Source organism: Monopterus albus, unplaced genomic scaffold (genome assembly GCF_001952655.1).
Source record: "Monopterus albus unplaced genomic scaffold, M_albus_1.0 scaffold103.1, whole genome shotgun sequence".
Classification (NCBI taxonomy): Eukaryota; Metazoa; Chordata; class Actinopteri; order Synbranchiformes; family Synbranchidae; genus Monopterus; species Monopterus albus.
This window is the reverse complement of record NW_018127983.1, coordinates 2,778,347-2,795,428: the sequence shown is the minus strand read 5'-3', so window position 1 is coordinate 2,795,428 and position 17,082 is coordinate 2,778,347. Positions and strand designations below refer to the sequence as shown.

The following is a 17,082-nucleotide window of genomic DNA, read 5'->3' as shown; positions in this document are numbered from 1 at the left end:
GTGGCCACTAGGCTCGCAGTTTGTGTATTTCAGGCCATGATGGTGTTTTTCAGTTCAAAACCTTCTAATATTTCAACTCTCCTTCTCAGAGAGCCCCTGTCTGACTGCCTGAAGGATGTGGATCTGATCCCTCCTTTCAATCGCATGCTTTTGGAGGTGACCTTCGGCAAGTTGTATTCCTGGGCCATCCAGAACGTTCGCAACATCCTGCTCGAGGCCAGCGCCCGCTTCAAAGAGCTTGGTAATGTTGTGACTATATGACTGGTTCATTTCACAAATGCCATATATAATTTTTACCTCCACCAAGGGCAGGGGTTATGTTTTTGCTGGTCTTTGTTTGTTAACAGCATAATTCAAAAGCAATGAATGGATTTGGATGAAATCTTTTCAAGTGGTAGGGTGTGAACTGATTAGATTTTGGTGCTGATTTGTATCATAATTTGAATACAGGAATATTTTTAAAGATTATTCACCATTGTGAGTGCTGCAAAGGCTGCTTGACTGTATGTGAGTCCTTCTGTGGCCAAAGTGTATGGCTGCGCTGCTGAGTGCTCCAAGCATATACAGTATATGAGGGTCAAACTATCATGGGAATATTGCTTTTATGGCATTATGGGTAGGGTTTGGTTCTGATAGCTGATTGTCTTTTGGAACAGTTCCAAGTTGGTGAAATACGGTATCTGGGTTCATCAAGCTTCAAACGAGTCCCTTATCGACTTAGTTTACACTCTTTGGCGTCTCTGAAAATACTAAATGGTTATAACTTAGCAACACTGCTGTATACGTTATGCTAGGCTATATAGCCTATTACATGTTATCTAAATAAAGTTTGGGGCAAAAAAAGAGCTATTGTAACCAAACATGGCACACCTGATGAACCACTCTGAAGTCAAAGAAACAACTGCAAAAAGTGATATTTGCAGGTCAGTACTCACAGAGACGGGGAACAACTCATCCTTTGTCTAAATCACATGTGTCAAACTCAAGGCCCGCGGGCAACATCCGGCCCGCAAGATCATTTTATATATCTCTTTTTAATGGCCCGGGGATATGAGGCACCAATAACACAAACTACAAATCCCATAATGCAGCGCAACAGCTGCCTTACCAAACTATAGGCTACCTGCAATCATCCCAGCATCAATTACGTGAGATCAATCAAGCGTCTGTTGATGTATACAACCCTAATTTCAAGTCAAAGCTAGCCCCTAACAATGGCCAAGAGAAAAGTTGATTCTGAAAACAGAGCCTTTCAAAACCGGTGGGAGGCTGAGTATATGTTTACTGACATTGGAAGGTAGAGGAGTTGAAGAGGAATCTGACATCACAGCAGACGTTTTCACCAAAGTGAAATGACACAGTGAAGCTGCTGTGAAAGCAAGTTTTATTGCGGCAGAGGAGAAAATCAGCCCGGACATTTACCGAGGGAGGGTTTCTGAAGAGCTGCATGATGAAAGTGTGCGACATCTTGTCCAGACAAAAAACAGGTGTTTGCAAATGTAAGCCTTGGCAGAAATACGGTTGCTGATTTTAAGTTCAAGTTTATTTATTTTGGAATAATGTTGTACCCTGTCTGTTTCGATTCATATTTATGTTCAAAAATGTTTAGTTTTAGTCTGTTCAATAAATGTTTATCCTGTTCGGCCCGCGACCTAAAGTGTGCTTTGAGTTTTGGCCCCCTGTGTGATTGAGTTTGACACCCCTAGTCTAAATAGTCTTCTAGTGTCCATTATATTAAAGTAAAAACTTATTTCATAACATGAGAAGGATGAGTGCTCAGCCTCACACAGCCCAGTCCGCTGCATGTGTAGTGTGACCTCTTAGATCTGTAACAGTATAACAACCAGACCACCTTTAAGTAAATTCTGTAAGGGATTTGAAAGGATTTGTATTCAATAAGTGGATCTGGAACTGGATTCAGATTCAGTAAAATGCCATTGAACCCCAGCCTTAATTATGCGGAAACTGAGTTGCCCTGTCTAGTTAGATCTGTTATATACACAAACTAACTTACTGATCGTCCATTTGTCTCGTAACCAGGTGTGCAGCCTGTTCCCTTGCAGACCATCACTAATGAGAACCCAGCAGGACCAAGTCTTGGAACCATTCCACAAGCCCGCTTCCTTCTGGCCATGATACACATGCTATCCCTGAAACATGGGCCCAACGGCCTCAGTCTCTTGCTAAATTCTGGTGTGCTTGCTCTCACACAGTGTATCCTCCGGCTCATAGGTGAGTGACTACTGTCCAATTAAATATTCAACACACTGTCTAGCCAGAGGCAGAGGGTACCTGCCCATATTTTTTGTCCTTTAATTCAGTTGATGATAGGCACACTCAATATAAGAAGCACAAAATTAAAAATAGATGTAACCCTTGGTTTACTGCAGCACTGCACAGTGTAATTCACTGAAGAGATAAAGCTTGGTCCCAGGCCAGATCCAGTGACAATCCAGAAGATTGGTTAAGTTTTAAAATCTAAGAAAAACCTGCACCAGCACAGTCAGAAAGGCTAAATTAAATTACTGTTTGAATGCTCTTTCTTTTTGTACCACCTCAAATTACATTGGATACTTTTGTTTCAGATGGACTTCCTGTGGTCAAAGCATTTTAAACCCTGTAACTACATTATTCGATCCAATAACCACTCAGCATTAGATGTCCCATATTTGTGCGCTAATCTTGGCAAAAATGCATTTTTAGGTACTTGTACCCTGTAAGTGGAATGTACTGCAATCTCCCTTAAGTTAGGTTCTTTAATGTCTCTTGGAAATTTCAAAGCATTGTCTGATATTTTATATGATTCATGTGATCGATTATACTGATTCTTTACCCTGTTCTACTTGATATGTTTGTCTTTTTTGTAGTTGTGGTTTATGAATTGGATTTTTATTATTATCTGTGGATATCTGTTTGTTTTGTTGGTTGTCTTATGGATGGGTTTCATGACTATGATTGTTCCTGTTCTCAGAAAAAGAGATTGGGATCTCAGTGACACTACCTGAATAAATAAAGCAAAAACAAAAGATATAGGTGTTGGATGTCTCTTTTATTTTTGTGTTTGTAGGACCCAGCACAGACAGCAGTGAAGAGGACCTGAGTTTATGTGCACACGGAGGCTCTGCCACAGTACTGGAGGAGTCCAGAAAGGAGGCTGCCCCTGTCCCCCTGCCTGCCTCTGGCCCTGAGCTAGCTGCCATGATGAAGATAGGCACCAGGGTAATGAGGGGAGTTGACTGGAAATGGGGTGATCAGGTATGTGAATTAATTTTACAGTTGATAGATTATTGCTTTGTAACCTCTGAATAAAGCACGATAAAAAAGGCTCCAGTTTATTATTTGACCCTGTGCATGCTCTGTCCAGGATGGCCCGGCACCAGGTCTTGGCAGGGTTATTGGGGAGCTGGGTGAGGATGGCTGGATCAGGGTCCAGTGGGATACAAGCAGCACCAACTCCTACAGGATGGGCAAAGAGGGGAAGTATGATCTTAAACTGGCAGAGCCACCACCAGCTGCTCAGCCCCCTACTGAGGACTCAGACACAGAAGATGACACAGGTAATTTCACATTACTGCCTCAGTTAACATCACAACCTACAAGTCAAATGTGAGCTTCAAACCTTCAACATCTCTTTGTTTCAGAAGGTGAACTGATGGAGAAGAGCAGCCACCCGACAGCAATGATGTTAACCAGCACAGTCAACCTACTGAAGACACTGTCTTTGTCAGCTGGTATCTATGCAGAGATGCTGCAAACAGATGCTACACGAACCCTGTGTGGGCTACTGAGGATGCTTGTGGAAAGTGGAGCTAATGATAAATTAGGTAGTCAACCACTATGTTGTTAAAGGGCTTTTAAATCTTTTTCCACAACAAGTTACTGGGCATCATCTTATTCTGACTTGACCAACCTTTTTGTTAGGCTGTCACTCCCACAGGCTGGTGTGTCGGGAGCAGCACAGGAGCTGGTGTACATTGGGCTTCATACGAAGCATTGCTCTCATGCCCCAGATGTGCAGCACACTCAGCACCTCTGCCTGGATTGGCCTGCTCATCCGAATTGTTGAGGGACACCAGTCCTTCAATGCCATTACTCTGCAGAGACAGGTAGGTTAATATGATATGTGTGTGATAGATGTGCTGTTCATGCTGCCATTTTTAGGACAGTCTTTTATGTAGCAGAATGTGTAGAAGAGAAATCTCATAAAAGTGAACCACTCTTAGTTTTGCATTTTTGGACACTGAAGTTGTATTTGAGTCACTGAAAAGGAGCCCATTTGTTAGATTTGTGAGAATACACACATTTGTGTTATTACTACAGACAAAACAATCAAAGATAGAGACACCTTTTTATCATCCCACAACAAAGGCTAAGGCCAGTCATTGTCTATATTAAGAGTATTTTCAGCACACTAAAACCGACAGTGAATTAACTCTATTCACTGTTAATGTCTGTCAGTGTGTTAGTCCTGGATTAGCTCTTTCATCTGTACTGTAGACCTCAGTTGTTCAAAAAGGATTACAAACACGTCAGTGAAACACACCGCTGCACCGTTTTGTGTGCTTTTGTCATAGTGCAGAAAGGAGAACAGTTGCTTTCACAAACTATAGCTCTGTGGAGGTAACACCCTGTGTTTGTACACCTTGCATGTCTCCAGATTCTGGCACTACGTCTCCTGCAGGCAGTCCTGCCCTCATGGGACAAGACGGAGCGTTCTCAGGACATGAAGTTCCTGGTGGACAAGTTGTTCAGCTTCTTGGGAAGTCTACTGAGCACCTGCTCATCAGATCTGCCACTTCTCAGAGGTGCATTTACAAATCAGGCTTTAAGTGAAAATCGGATTATTTTTTCTGTAAAATGTTTTTTAAAGTTGCTCCTTCCTCCATTCAGAGGGTTCCTTGCGAAGGAGGAAGTCCCGCCCTCAGGCGTCTCTTACAGCCACTCACAGCAGCACCCTGGCGGAGGAGATTGTTGCTGTGCTGCGTATTCTGCACTCTCTTGGCCAGTGGAACAGCCTGATAAATGATTATATTAACACTCAGCTGAGCTCCATTGGAGATGTCATGGCAGGCTGCCAGTCTGAAGCAGTAAGACTTGTTGCAGTATTATGGATTTCAGTTAGTGTCTGTGTTAAAATGTCGGCTGTCAGCAATACTTTGATTCTGATTTCTTTTATAAAGCCATTTTGATAATTGTGAGTGTAAATCTCCCCTTATCCCTATTTCAGTGTTTCCTGGAGGAGTATTTTCCTGACTCGGAGGGTCCTAGAGTGGGCAGTCTGATGGCAGTGCTGGCAGTGATCGGAGGTATTGACGGGCGCCTCAGACTAGGTGGCCAGGTCATTCATGAGGAGTACGGAGAAGGAACAGTCACACGCATCACCCCTAAAGGTCGCATCACTGTCCAGTTTCATGAAATGAGGACCTGTAGGGTTTGCTTGCTCAGCCACCTCAAACCGGTATGAAACTATTTAGATGCTTCTTCGTGTACTTATACATTAGTACTGTTTTTACTCAACAAACCCATTAGACAGGGAAATACTGATTATTTGATGGTTGTTTTCCTCAGCTGGCTGCAGTATCCTTCAGTGTGCAGAACCTGCCATTCACCGAGCCCATGTTGTCAGTGTGGGCACAGCTGGTCAGCCTGGCTGGAAGCAAACTGGAGAAACAGCGCATGAAGAAGTCCCTTAGTCGAGGGCTTACAGGTACACAAACGTCTGAGAGACACAACACATATTTGAGTCATAAATGTCATACAAAATAAAATATTACTCATTCTATGTAGACTAAGTACTGGTCAGGTGCCTTGGCAGTATGCAGGGCTTTGTTCCTATAATAAATCACTTGTTCTCATTCCTTCTTGACAAATATGATTGCGACAAAAGAATTTCAGCTGTGGAGGATGCTTTGATTTAGTGTTCTAGTCAGGTGAATTAAATCAAATATAATATGTCTCCAGCGGACCAGGTGGACATCCATTTGCTGCGATGCCAGCAGCTGAGGCTCTATATTTTAAAGGCAGGACGGGCTCTGCTCTCTCATCAGGACAAACTCAGGCAGATCCTCTCCCAGCCGGCAGTTGTGGACATAGGACCCAACCCCAGTGGTAAGATCTCAGCAAATGAAGTTAATGTATTCTAATGTTTTCAGGTGTCTCACTGACTTCTGTGTTATCTCGTTTTATGGATTTTGTATATTCACTTTCATTCCACAGAAAACTGAGACAAAGTGTTTTAGTAACGTAAACCTGAACCTTGCCAATGTTAGAACATAAACGCTGGATAGAACTTGTATTTTGGTTTAATGACTTGATTCAGTGTAGGGAGCCTCCACAGACATTAACCTGTAGCCTACAGCTTTGGGACAGCATCATGGCACCCAGTGGGTAGGCTGAGTGGATGTTATGGTCATGTTAAACTGTGCCTGTACAGTACAATTAGTGCAGCACAGTAGCTACTGTGTGGGCGGACAAACTTGGCAATGTCTGATTAACCAACCAGCCAGCTTACCTTGCACACTTCCTGTTTCCCTGAGATTATATATGAGTGGATGTCAACTGAACTGGCGATTGATGTTTTGACAAACATGTTTATATTAAGTGAACTGAAGCATCGTTCGTCTGCTGTCTACCTCCATGAAATATGTTAAACTGAATTTAGATGTAGCATTTTATTTCAGTACACCTCATGTTTTTTGTTTCCAGAGGATCCAGTGGTGACATCTCCTGACGTAGGCGACTTGTCTCCTGAGGGCCCCCTGCCTCCACTGATTCTCCTGCAACAGCTGCTGTCTGCTGCCACTCAGCCGTCCCCCATCAAAGCTATTTTTGACAGGCGAGAGATGGAGGTGAGTTGACAGACCTTTCTTTGGCAATCCAATGTTAAGCAAGTCTAATGATAATGTTTCATACATTCAGCTGGTGTTTTTAGTTTGGCTTCAGCATTACCTGTGTGTCACTGGATGTGCAGGCGGCAGCTCTGGCAGTGTGTCAGTACCTGGCTGTGGAATCCGCTCACCCATCCTCTCCTCTGTTTGAGGAGAGCAGCTCCAGTGAGGCCACCACACCTATCACCATACAGCATGTCAGACTGCCTAAACAGAAGAAGCAGAAGACATCCCCTGTCCCTCCCTTACCCATAGTCCTTCAACTCATGGAGATGGGATTCCCACGGAAGAACATCGAGTTTGCATTGAAGTCGCTGTCTGGAACTACAGGCAGTGCCCCTGGTGTTCCAGGTATATTTATCATATGACATAAAGCTGAATTTCTGAATACACTTCAATGCTTGCTTGTGAAAATGTCACCCTCTGCCACTATTACTCTGGCTAAAACTCTTTAGCTGTCACTGCAGCAATATGTTGGCCATATTCATGTCATAGTATATGTGATGGTTTGAGATATACTTTTGGAGAGTAATTGAGCATATACTTCAGGTGTTGAAGCTCTGGTGAGTTGGCTACTCGACCATCCAGATATTCATGTGACTGAGCTGTCAGATGCAGACACTGTATCAGATGAGTACTCTGATGAAGAAGTGCTGGAGGAACTGGAGGAGGCAGAGCCGACATTCCCTGTGGTACATTACTTTACATATGTACTGTTTTATTTCTGCTATACCCCACTCAATAATGGGTTCATCCACTTGTTATTTTCTAATCTATGATAGGATCAATAATAGCTTGTAATAATCCTTGTGCATTCCATTAGCCGCCAGGTGCAGTGGTGACTGAAAGCCAGACATTTAAGAAGAGAACAGATTTCCAGAGCAATGATGATTATGCTGTATATGTTAGGGAGAACATTCAGGTAATAGCACTGGAATTTTAAAGAGAAAGATCTTAAACTGTTCTAAGGAACTGTGACATTAGTCTGAATGATCATTGACTCCTGTGCAGGTTGGGATGATGGTGAAGTGCTGCAGAACGTACGAGGAAGTGTATGACGGAGATGTCGGGAAGGTGATTAAACTGGATAGAGATGGACTTCATGATTTAAATGTGCAGTGTGACTGGCAACAAAAAGGAGGAACATACTGGGTCCGCTACATCCACATCGAGCTGCTTGGTAAGTTTGCCGATAGAATGTGCTATGATGCTGATAATGGCTGACTCCAGGGGAAACCTCGGCAGCACTTTTTTCCCCTTCAACCTCTGACATGATTTGGTTCATTATTTGCTTTTCCAGGATTCCCACAGCAGAGTTCTCCATCTCATATAAAAATCGGTGACAAAGTGAGGGTGAAACCCACTGTCACTACTCCGAAGTACAAATGGGGCTCCGTTACTCACAGGAGTGTGGGAGTTGTGAAAGGTAAGCCATAACTTTTAGCCTATAAAGAATAAACTTGGTCTTTTTTACATTAAGAGGACACATACCCACTGCTATTGGTGTATGAATGGGTGGAGGGGTGAATCTGTAAAGCACTTTGTCCATGTAAGGTTGAAAAGCATTATAAATAAGTGCAGTCCATTTACTGTTTACCACTTACCAGTTCAACAATCCCCATACAGAGACTAAAACCAATAGTGAATTGCATCTATTTACAGTTAATGTCTGTCAGGCTCTAGCCTGGATTAGCCATAGACCCTAATACACTGTGAATTCTCTATTTTCTGTACTAATTCATCTCAATGGTTTGTTTCAGCTTTCAGTGCCAATGGAAAGGATGTGATAGTGGATTTCCCTCAGCAGTCCCACTGGACTGGCTTGTTGTCTGAGATGGAACTGGTGCCCAGTGTTCACCCTGGAGTGAGGTATAGATATTTTTGAAAGTTGTTCTCTCCCAGTTTACAAAATCTGTGTATCTCAGAATGTTGTTCAAGCGCAATTCCTCTACAGGTGTGATGGCTGTCAGATGTTCCCTATAAATGGCCCCAGGTTCAAATGCAGGAATTGTGATGACTTTGACTTCTGTGAAAACTGCTTCAAGAGCCGCAAGCACAACACCAGACATTCCTTTGGCAGAATCAATGAGCCTGGTTAGTCACATATTCTCTCAGATATTGTTGTTCCTATAATCTGTGCATGAGTGTGAATCTGTTGTTCATCTTCCCTACATCTAGGCCAGTCTCCAGCATTCTGCGGTCGCTCAGGAAAACAGCTCAAGAAGCATCACAGCAGCCAGCGTGGGATGCTGATTGATGATTGGTCTCGTGCTGTCAAGAGCCTCAACGTCTCATCCTCAGTTAACCAGGCCTCACGCCTCATTGACTGCAGTGATCAGTGTTGGCAGTCTTCTGGCTCGCAGGGAAAGGTGGGTGATTCAATTGCATACTCTAATGGGTTGGATAACACATCTGTTTAGTTTCTTTATTAATGTGTAAAACATTACCTGACAGCATTTTCTTTACTCTGCAGCACTGGATTCGTCTTGAGCTTTTCCCAGATGTTCTTGTACACAGACTGAAGATGATGGTGGATCCAGCAGACAGCAGCTACATGCCGTCACTAGTGGTTGTGTCAGGTGGGTTTTTCTTTTAAATGTGTTCTTACGCGGCTATTTAAAGTTCCATTAGTATTTTTGCCATTAGACAGTTGTATGGCGCAGTTGTAATTTGTTTGCTTCTCAAGCAGTTCTTCATGTGTTAAACAGTATGGTGTTTTTGACATTGTTACACATTGTTATACAGGTGGAAGCTCTTTGAACAACTTGATTGAACTGAAGACGATTAACATCAATCCCACAGACACCACTGTCCCTCTGCTTAGTAACTGTACTGAGGTGTGTTGACTTAGTAATAGACATAAAATTCAAATTGGGTTAGGCGATTAATCAGATTTTATTTTCAGTTACAGTTTTGGCTTTCAACAATTATAAAAGCAAAATAATTGAGCTGGAATGATTATTGTGCCACATTCCTTTAAGTAGTGATGCTCTCATTATTACTTATTAACCTGAAGTGGCAAAGTTATAGCCTATGTAATTTCTTCTGAACTGTCAATCACAATTAGGTAGACAAAATTCCTTATTTGTTTTTCAATTGAATGATATCTAAAATTAAAGAAAACTATAAGTTTTTTTTTCTAAAGTTCAGTAAATGTTTGATGTTTTCAAAGTTAGTGAATAATAATAATGTTAAATAATTGTGATCTCAATACTGACAAAAATAATCATGATTACTGCTTTTGCCATAATCGTGCAGCCCTAAATTCTAATTATTGTTTGTTGCCTGAAGATTGATTTTGTAATACTGTAACTTGAACAATGTATTCTACAGTATCACAGATACATTGAGATTGCAATCAAGCAGTGCCGCAGCTCTGGTATAGACTGCAAGATTCACGGACTTGGCATCGTGGGACGCATCAGAGCAGAGGATGAAGACCTGGCCACAGTCCCTTTCCTGGCATCTGACAATGAAGAAGAGGATGATGACAAAACTGCTACTGGGAGGTAGCAGAAACCATATTTCAGGGCTGGATTGTCTAATGTGCTCCATATATGAAAGAATGTAATGATGATGTTTATCCACATTTCCCCACCATTAACGAACATGAGGGATCTCGAGGATGCAAACTGACCTGCTCTTTCAGTCTGCATTTTGGAAGATTAATAAGAAGTAAACTGAGGGTGTCGAGTATGTGTCTGCTGACCTACCTAAATAGATTTCTATATTCAGTATATGCTCACCGGTATGCGACTGAATACACGAAAGATTACCACAGTTGATGACTGTTAAGCTACATTAAGAGTGTGTCTGATCTTTTCCTGGAAGGTAAATTAACTTACAGCTATGTTTACAGGACCATGACTTTTGTTTTTTTATTTACCTTTTAAAAAATTGTGATAAACGAAATTTGTTTCGAGACCCTCACTGTATTTTTTCATTTTGTCCTCCAGTCTTGCTCGAAAGAAGTCATCAGGGCTGGAGTCTGCAGCCACCATCAGGACCAAAGTGTTTGTCTGGGGTTTGAATGATAAGGACCAGCTGGGAGGGCTTAAGGGTTCTAAGGTGCAGTTTGCCACTTAAATAAGTAAATTATTTATAATAAGAAATAAAGTGCAAGGCTTGTGTGTATTTTAATGTTATAAGGCAGGGGTAATTCTAATCATATCGTCAATCAGCTGATTGGTCATTTGTGAGAGGCTCAGAAGCTGCTGCATTCTCTGATCACATTTGTTTGTGCTCTTCGCAGATTAAGGTGCCGTCATTCTCTGAAACCCTATCTGCACTCAATGTGGTACAAGTGGCTGGCGGTTCCAAAAGCCTGTTTGCAGGTGAATAAAAATGAAAGTATGAATGTATGTTGTTTTAGAATGTATTCAGGCCTTAATGCCTTCAGTTATTTTTTTTTGTGGGTGGGGGGGTCAGATCCAGTGATCCAGTGTCTTGTCTGGACAGTTAAAATTTATGTATTTTGTAAATGGCATGTATCCAATTTTGGTGTAACCTCTGCTGAGGTCCTAAACTACCATGCATGTGCAGAGTTAATGGAAATATGAACCATGCATGTAAAAGAACAATGACATCATTGGTGCGACAGATTATGCAGAGTCCTCAAAAAGGACTGTTACAATATGTTCCTTCCAGTTAGATGTGTTGAGAAGCTTCTCCATAACTGTCCAAACAAATTTGAAGCTTCCCCATGTCTTCACTGACTCCTGTCGCTGTTGTTGCTCTTCTCCATGTTTATTTTTACCGGTCTGTGAGTTGCCAACACTTACGGCCAATATGTGCATGCCACATGAGGAATGAGACATTACAAAAACGACATGAATTCTGGTCTGACCACTTTGACAGCTGTCGCATGGTCAAAAGGTCAGATAAGAATGAGATCTAGGACCACATATGAAAGTGGCCCAGATCTGATTTGAAAACATCTGGATTGGTTTGTTTGCACATCTGTGAAAAGATCAGATCTGAATCACTTGGAGGGAAACCATTGTATTTGAGTCACTTCAGCGGGCAATGTCAGCACAGCCTAATTGGTGTCATTTTTGCAGTGACGATTGAGGGGAAGATTTATGCCTGTGGAGAGGCCACTAACGGCAGGTTAGGCCTGGGCCTGTCCAGTGGGACCATCCCCATCCCCCGTCAGATCACTGCACTCAGTAACTATGTGGTGAAGAAGGTCGCTGTGCATTCTGGAGGGCGCCATGCCATGGCCCTGACTGTGGATGGGAAGATTTTCTCCTGGGGCGAGGGAGATGACGGCAAACTGGGACACTTCAGCAGAATGTATGTTGTCCTTCTCAGAGACAGGAACACCTGAAGTTTATTATTCCAGTGGCTTTTGAGAGTCAGTTTGTTTCAGTCAACAAATCCTATTTTCTCCTGCTACATTCATCATGATAACTGTCTTGCTCTTGATATTTGAGATCATATTGGCTGAAATGTAAGTTCTTAAATACTTGTGTTCAGCATGTAAAAGTAAACAATGATTACAGGAACTGTGACAAACCTCGGTTAATTGAAGCACTGAAGACCAAGCGCATTCGTGATATTGCCTGTGGCAGCTCTCACAGTGCAGCGATCACCTCCAGTGGGGAGTTGTACAGCTGGGGTCTGGGGGAATATGGCCGCCTTGGACATGGGGACAACACTACACAGCTCAGGCCTAAACTGGTATGGCTGTATTTTCTTCCTTACCCTTTTTTCTTTATTTTAAGAAATGGTGACAGGGCCTAGTATAATAGTGGGACAAACATTATCACAGAGTTATAAACACCTAAAGTGCAATTGTATTACCTGCTCTAAAGAATAATAATAATAAAGAAGGACGTATCCACTAAATAACTTACTGTACAGTATCTAGAAATTGATTTGCTTAAGATATTTTGCTGCCACGTCTCATGTCTAAATAAACCATGCATTCTTGGTTGCTCTGTTTTCCTCATCTAGGTAAAAGTGCTTCTGGGGCACCGTGTTATCCAGGTGGCTTGTGGGAGCAGGGATGCTCAAACTCTAGCCCTCACTGATGAAGGTATTACTGCCAGTACACTTGAGGGTATCTTGTGGAGTTTAGAGTACAAGTAGCATCGGAGAGCAATGTTCTAACAGCCCCAAATTGTGTGTATCTAATGTTGCAACAGCATGTCCACAAGGATTCAGGTTTAGAAGCTTGGTCGTGGAGGCAGTGAAGGTTGCAACATCCCTCAGAATATAGAGAGGCTCAATGGACAGGGCGTCTGCCAAATTGAATGCGGAGCACAGTTCTCCCTGGCTTTAACCAAATCTGGAGTAGTGTGGACCTGGTAAGATGGATGAATGAATGATATAAATGCATGATCTGTCCTTTGGCTATTAACTGTTTGTATTTCCAAACAGGGGCAAAGGTGACTATTTCCGATTGGGCCACGGTACTGATGTCCATGTGCGGAAGCCTCAGATGGTGGAAGGACTAAGAGGCAAAAAGATCATCCATGTTGCTGTTGGAGCACTACACTGTCTGGCTGTTACAGACACAGGACAGGTTGGTACTAGAGTGATATAAAAACACTGCTCATTTACTGGCATGCCATGTTAGTCAGTATGTGGACTCTTACTCTGCTTCCCCAGACAATTCTGTCCAGGAACGCCTTTAGGAAATTTCTTCAGCTTTTTTTTTTATTTAAAAATTTGACATTATGACAAAATCTTGATTTAATACTGAGGCATGTGTTTATAGGACGCAGAATTTTAAACACCAAAATGAAATCCAACTGTGTTTTTGTGTCAGGTGTATGCGTGGGGTGACAATGACCACGGGCAGCAGGGTAATGGCACCACCACAGTTAACAGAAAGCCCACCCTGGTTCAGGGTCTGGAGGGACAGAAGATCACCCGAGTGGCCTGTGGCTCCTCCCACAGTGTGGCCTGGACCACTGTGGATGTGACCACCCCATCTGTTCATGAGCCAGTCCTTTTCCAAACAGCCAGAGACTCCCTTGGAGCATCTTACTTAGGTAATCCTCCCTCTCTTTACATCCTGTCAACACAATCCTCCTACAACTCTTGGAATATTTCTGAGTTGTACATGGGCTAAGCAAGCTGAACATTGTCTACTAGGGGTAGTTGCTCAGTCATTGGTAAATACAGATCCTGGTCTAAAACTATTAAAAGTGAAATTTTTAATAAAAGTAAAATTGTTTCATTTTATTCCTATTTAAATATTTCAGAACAAATGCCATATGTGAAAATAACCCAAAAATAGAAATATTACAGAATAATATGTATAACTCAGAACAGGTCAGTTTTAACCTTCCATTTGCATTTGAAAATTTGATGGGGTGTTACACCACTTTTTACTTTTAGCTTTGCATTTTTCAGAGGTGCAAACATCATAATAAAAGCTGTTCTTTGCAGTCACATTTCATGGACCTTTTATTGTCTATACTGACTGTGCAACAAAAATGTTCTTTTATCCCTATTTCAATATTTTTATGTATTACTAATACAGGCCAATAATTGTATCTTTGTATGCCTTGTTGCAGTTTGATAAATATGGGCATACAGTACTATGTAGTCTGTGCCACCTACAGTAATAGACAGTGATAGAAGCATTTTCTGACTTACAGATTTAGTCAGCTACATAAAACACCTACAGTTGTAACGCTTACTGGCTTCAGGTAGTTTATTTGTTGAAGTTGCAGAACCTATTACTTTTCCTGTAGATGGTTGACATGTCCATATCTGCAGGTAGGTCAAACTGGAACTACCAATACAAAACTGCAGAGCTCAGTCTGTCAGCAGTGTGCTTCTGCAACTGGCTGGTAATGGCTGAAGTGGTTTAAGGGTGCTTCACATAAATGACAGTGTCTCATTGTTTTGGTGTTGTACACTGCAGGTGTCCAGTCAGACAGTGACCCATCAGCAGTTAGCAACAAGATGAGTGGGCAGAGGAGCGTGAAGTCTAATCGACCCTCACTGGCCAAGATTCTCCTCAGTCTGGATGGCAACTTGGCTAAACAGCAGGCTCTGTCTCATGTGCTGTCAGCGCTCCAAATCATGTATGCAAGGTATGTTTTACCTGCAGGGTTTTAAATAACCTCCACTGGTGGCCCAGGATGAAGACGTATGCAATGTAGCTAGATGTCGTGTATGTGAGCCATGATTATAATTAGTAAAACTGTGAAACCAAGTCTATTCTAATCTGTAATCAGTAGAGACGTGCATAAATTCATCATGTTAGTTTTGTCTTGTTTAGCACCAATTAAAATTCTAATTTCTGTATCAACCACCTAGAAATGAACGAGGTCCTACTGAGGCCGGGATTCTAAGCAGAATGAGACAAGAGTGTGACAGTAATCTGCTGACTGGATCCAATACTTGTTAACAGTCAGTATTACTGTTGACAGGAGGCATTGTGTATTTCCCCAGGGATGCGGTGGTCGGTGCTCTGATGCCAGCCAGCATGATTTTGCCAGCTGAGTGTCCTTCTAGCTCACCTATTCCCCCATCAGACTCCTCATCCTCATCCAGTGTGAGTGATGAAGAAGGTCCACCTGTCCCCCCTGAAACTGAGGAACGGGTCAGCCCTAATCCCTGGCAAGACAAGAAGAGTGAGGTAAGGAAGATGATATACACTGGTACTATATTTAGTATGACTTGAATTTGGAAACACCAGACTCGTCTCTCAAGTACTTAATAATTTCATATATGTAGGTGAGGGTGTTCCTGTGCTGTTTGGCTTTTTTTTTTTTTTTTTTTGTCAAAATGCTGCCTCAACTGTATTTTGTGCTGAAGTACTATAAAACAGTCAACCATGCAATAAGCATTTTTAACTACGGTGACCAGGTGTGTTGCTGCGACCATCAGCAAACTGTCCAACTTGGAAACACCAGAAACTCACAGGCCTTTGATTATAATTTAAACTCTTGAGTTTTCTACCCACAACTTTGTCCATTTTCATTCCTGGAGTTAAAGTTGTAAGCCTTAAGATTTCAGTCCTTGTAAATTTGGCAGGTTCTCTGGTTCTTGGTGGTAACAAGTGTGGTTTATTGCTACAGAAGCACACCTTCAGCAGCTCCTTTTGTCAGAAATAGAACAGAAGAGCAGATATTATCTGTTCACAGTGCAGCCCAATGGAATCACCGTTTTAACAATATGTCAGACAAAAGTGGTGTATTTTATATTATATTTATAGTTTATCTTTATATTAGCCAGTCAGAATGTGATTCACTCTGCACACAGTGCAAGTCGTTTTCCACACAAGAGCAGAACACAATTTGTTACCTTCTTGAGCAGTTGAGCATGTGTGGCTCATATTGAACAGTTCACTGTGATGGCCTCTTCGTGTTCTATTATCCCCTTCAGTGTTTAAATAGAAGTCAGTCTTGTTTTGTAGATGCATTTTTGATAACACCTGTCAGCATAACGCAACACAATCCAAGAGCAGCACAAACTACATCTTCTAAAATAATCATAGAGTTGAATCAACATCTATGTGACACAGCTCCTGCAAAAACTGAGCATTAGCACCTTCATACAGGATATTTTTATTAGACTGCATTAGTTGTACCTAGTAATATAGGATGGTTATTGCAGACAAAAGGTAGAACATAAAAAAGATTCACACAAGGTCCTGATGTCATGAACCAGATGATAATTTAGCAACTGTCAGCTGCATACACAGTACAACAGGACTTTTTTTCTTGTTAGATATTAACCTTGCTCTTTAAAATTTTTTGCTTTTTTCAATTTTCTAACATGTACAGTAACTAAATGGAAAGTAGAAACATGAGTTTGTGCAAAGTGGCTATTTTATTTTCACCTTGTCGATGTTACCTGTATTTTATTCTTGTTATCCCTTCAGACACTGAGGTTTAATCATTCAGTACTTATCCTGTTGAATTCAGTGGAAATCTGTGCAAAATTCTGCCCAAGACATTTACAGTCAGGGAAAAAATAATTTGAACACCAGCTGATTTTGTAAGTTTGCCCACTAACAAAGAAATGATCAGTCTACAATGTCAATGGTAGGTTTATGTGAACAGTGAGAGACACAACAATAACAAAAAAATCCAGAAAAATGCATTACAAAAAAAGTTATATAGTAATTTGCATTTTCATGAGTGAAATAAGTATTTGATCCCTTTGCAAAACGTGCTTTAGTACTTGGTGGCAAAACCTTTGTTGGCAATCACAGAGGTCAGACGTT

The 17,082-nt window shown here is 41.7% G+C and overlaps 1 protein-coding gene across 1 annotated transcript in view; it reads left to right on the top strand.

Moving 5' to 3' along the window:
• Nucleotides 1-17,082, top strand: part of herc2 (HECT and RLD domain containing E3 ubiquitin protein ligase 2) — a 47,579-nt gene that overhangs the window by 18,193 nt on the left and 12,304 nt on the right. Inside the window, exons 34-67 of the mRNA XM_020610099.1 lie at nt 90-241; nt 2,041-2,232; nt 3,068-3,255; nt 3,365-3,557; nt 3,642-3,824; nt 3,922-4,106; nt 4,658-4,805; nt 4,891-5,087; nt 5,228-5,458; nt 5,569-5,707; nt 5,962-6,108; nt 6,706-6,848; nt 6,971-7,238; nt 7,437-7,579; nt 7,711-7,809; nt 7,899-8,067; nt 8,188-8,313; nt 8,648-8,756; nt 8,842-8,981; nt 9,066-9,256; nt 9,361-9,466; nt 9,633-9,724; nt 10,221-10,396; nt 10,844-10,955; nt 11,140-11,221; nt 11,948-12,182; nt 12,392-12,569; nt 12,846-12,958; nt 12,991-12,994; nt 13,062-13,198; nt 13,272-13,416; nt 13,663-13,888; nt 14,770-14,941; nt 15,303-15,489. Coding sequence (XP_020465755.1) covers nt 90-241; nt 2,041-2,232; nt 3,068-3,255; nt 3,365-3,557; nt 3,642-3,824; nt 3,922-4,106; nt 4,658-4,805; nt 4,891-5,087; nt 5,228-5,458; nt 5,569-5,707; nt 5,962-6,108; nt 6,706-6,848; nt 6,971-7,238; nt 7,437-7,579; nt 7,711-7,809; nt 7,899-8,067; nt 8,188-8,313; nt 8,648-8,756; nt 8,842-8,981; nt 9,066-9,256; nt 9,361-9,466; nt 9,633-9,724; nt 10,221-10,396; nt 10,844-10,955; nt 11,140-11,221; nt 11,948-12,182; nt 12,392-12,569; nt 12,846-12,958; nt 12,991-12,994; nt 13,062-13,198; nt 13,272-13,416; nt 13,663-13,888; nt 14,770-14,941; nt 15,303-15,489 — 5,308 coding nt within the window. The remainder of the gene's footprint in view (nt 1-89; nt 242-2,040; nt 2,233-3,067; nt 3,256-3,364; nt 3,558-3,641; nt 3,825-3,921; nt 4,107-4,657; nt 4,806-4,890; nt 5,088-5,227; nt 5,459-5,568; nt 5,708-5,961; nt 6,109-6,705; nt 6,849-6,970; nt 7,239-7,436; nt 7,580-7,710; nt 7,810-7,898; nt 8,068-8,187; nt 8,314-8,647; nt 8,757-8,841; nt 8,982-9,065; nt 9,257-9,360; nt 9,467-9,632; nt 9,725-10,220; nt 10,397-10,843; nt 10,956-11,139; nt 11,222-11,947; nt 12,183-12,391; nt 12,570-12,845; nt 12,959-12,990; nt 12,995-13,061; nt 13,199-13,271; nt 13,417-13,662; nt 13,889-14,769; nt 14,942-15,302; nt 15,490-17,082) is intronic.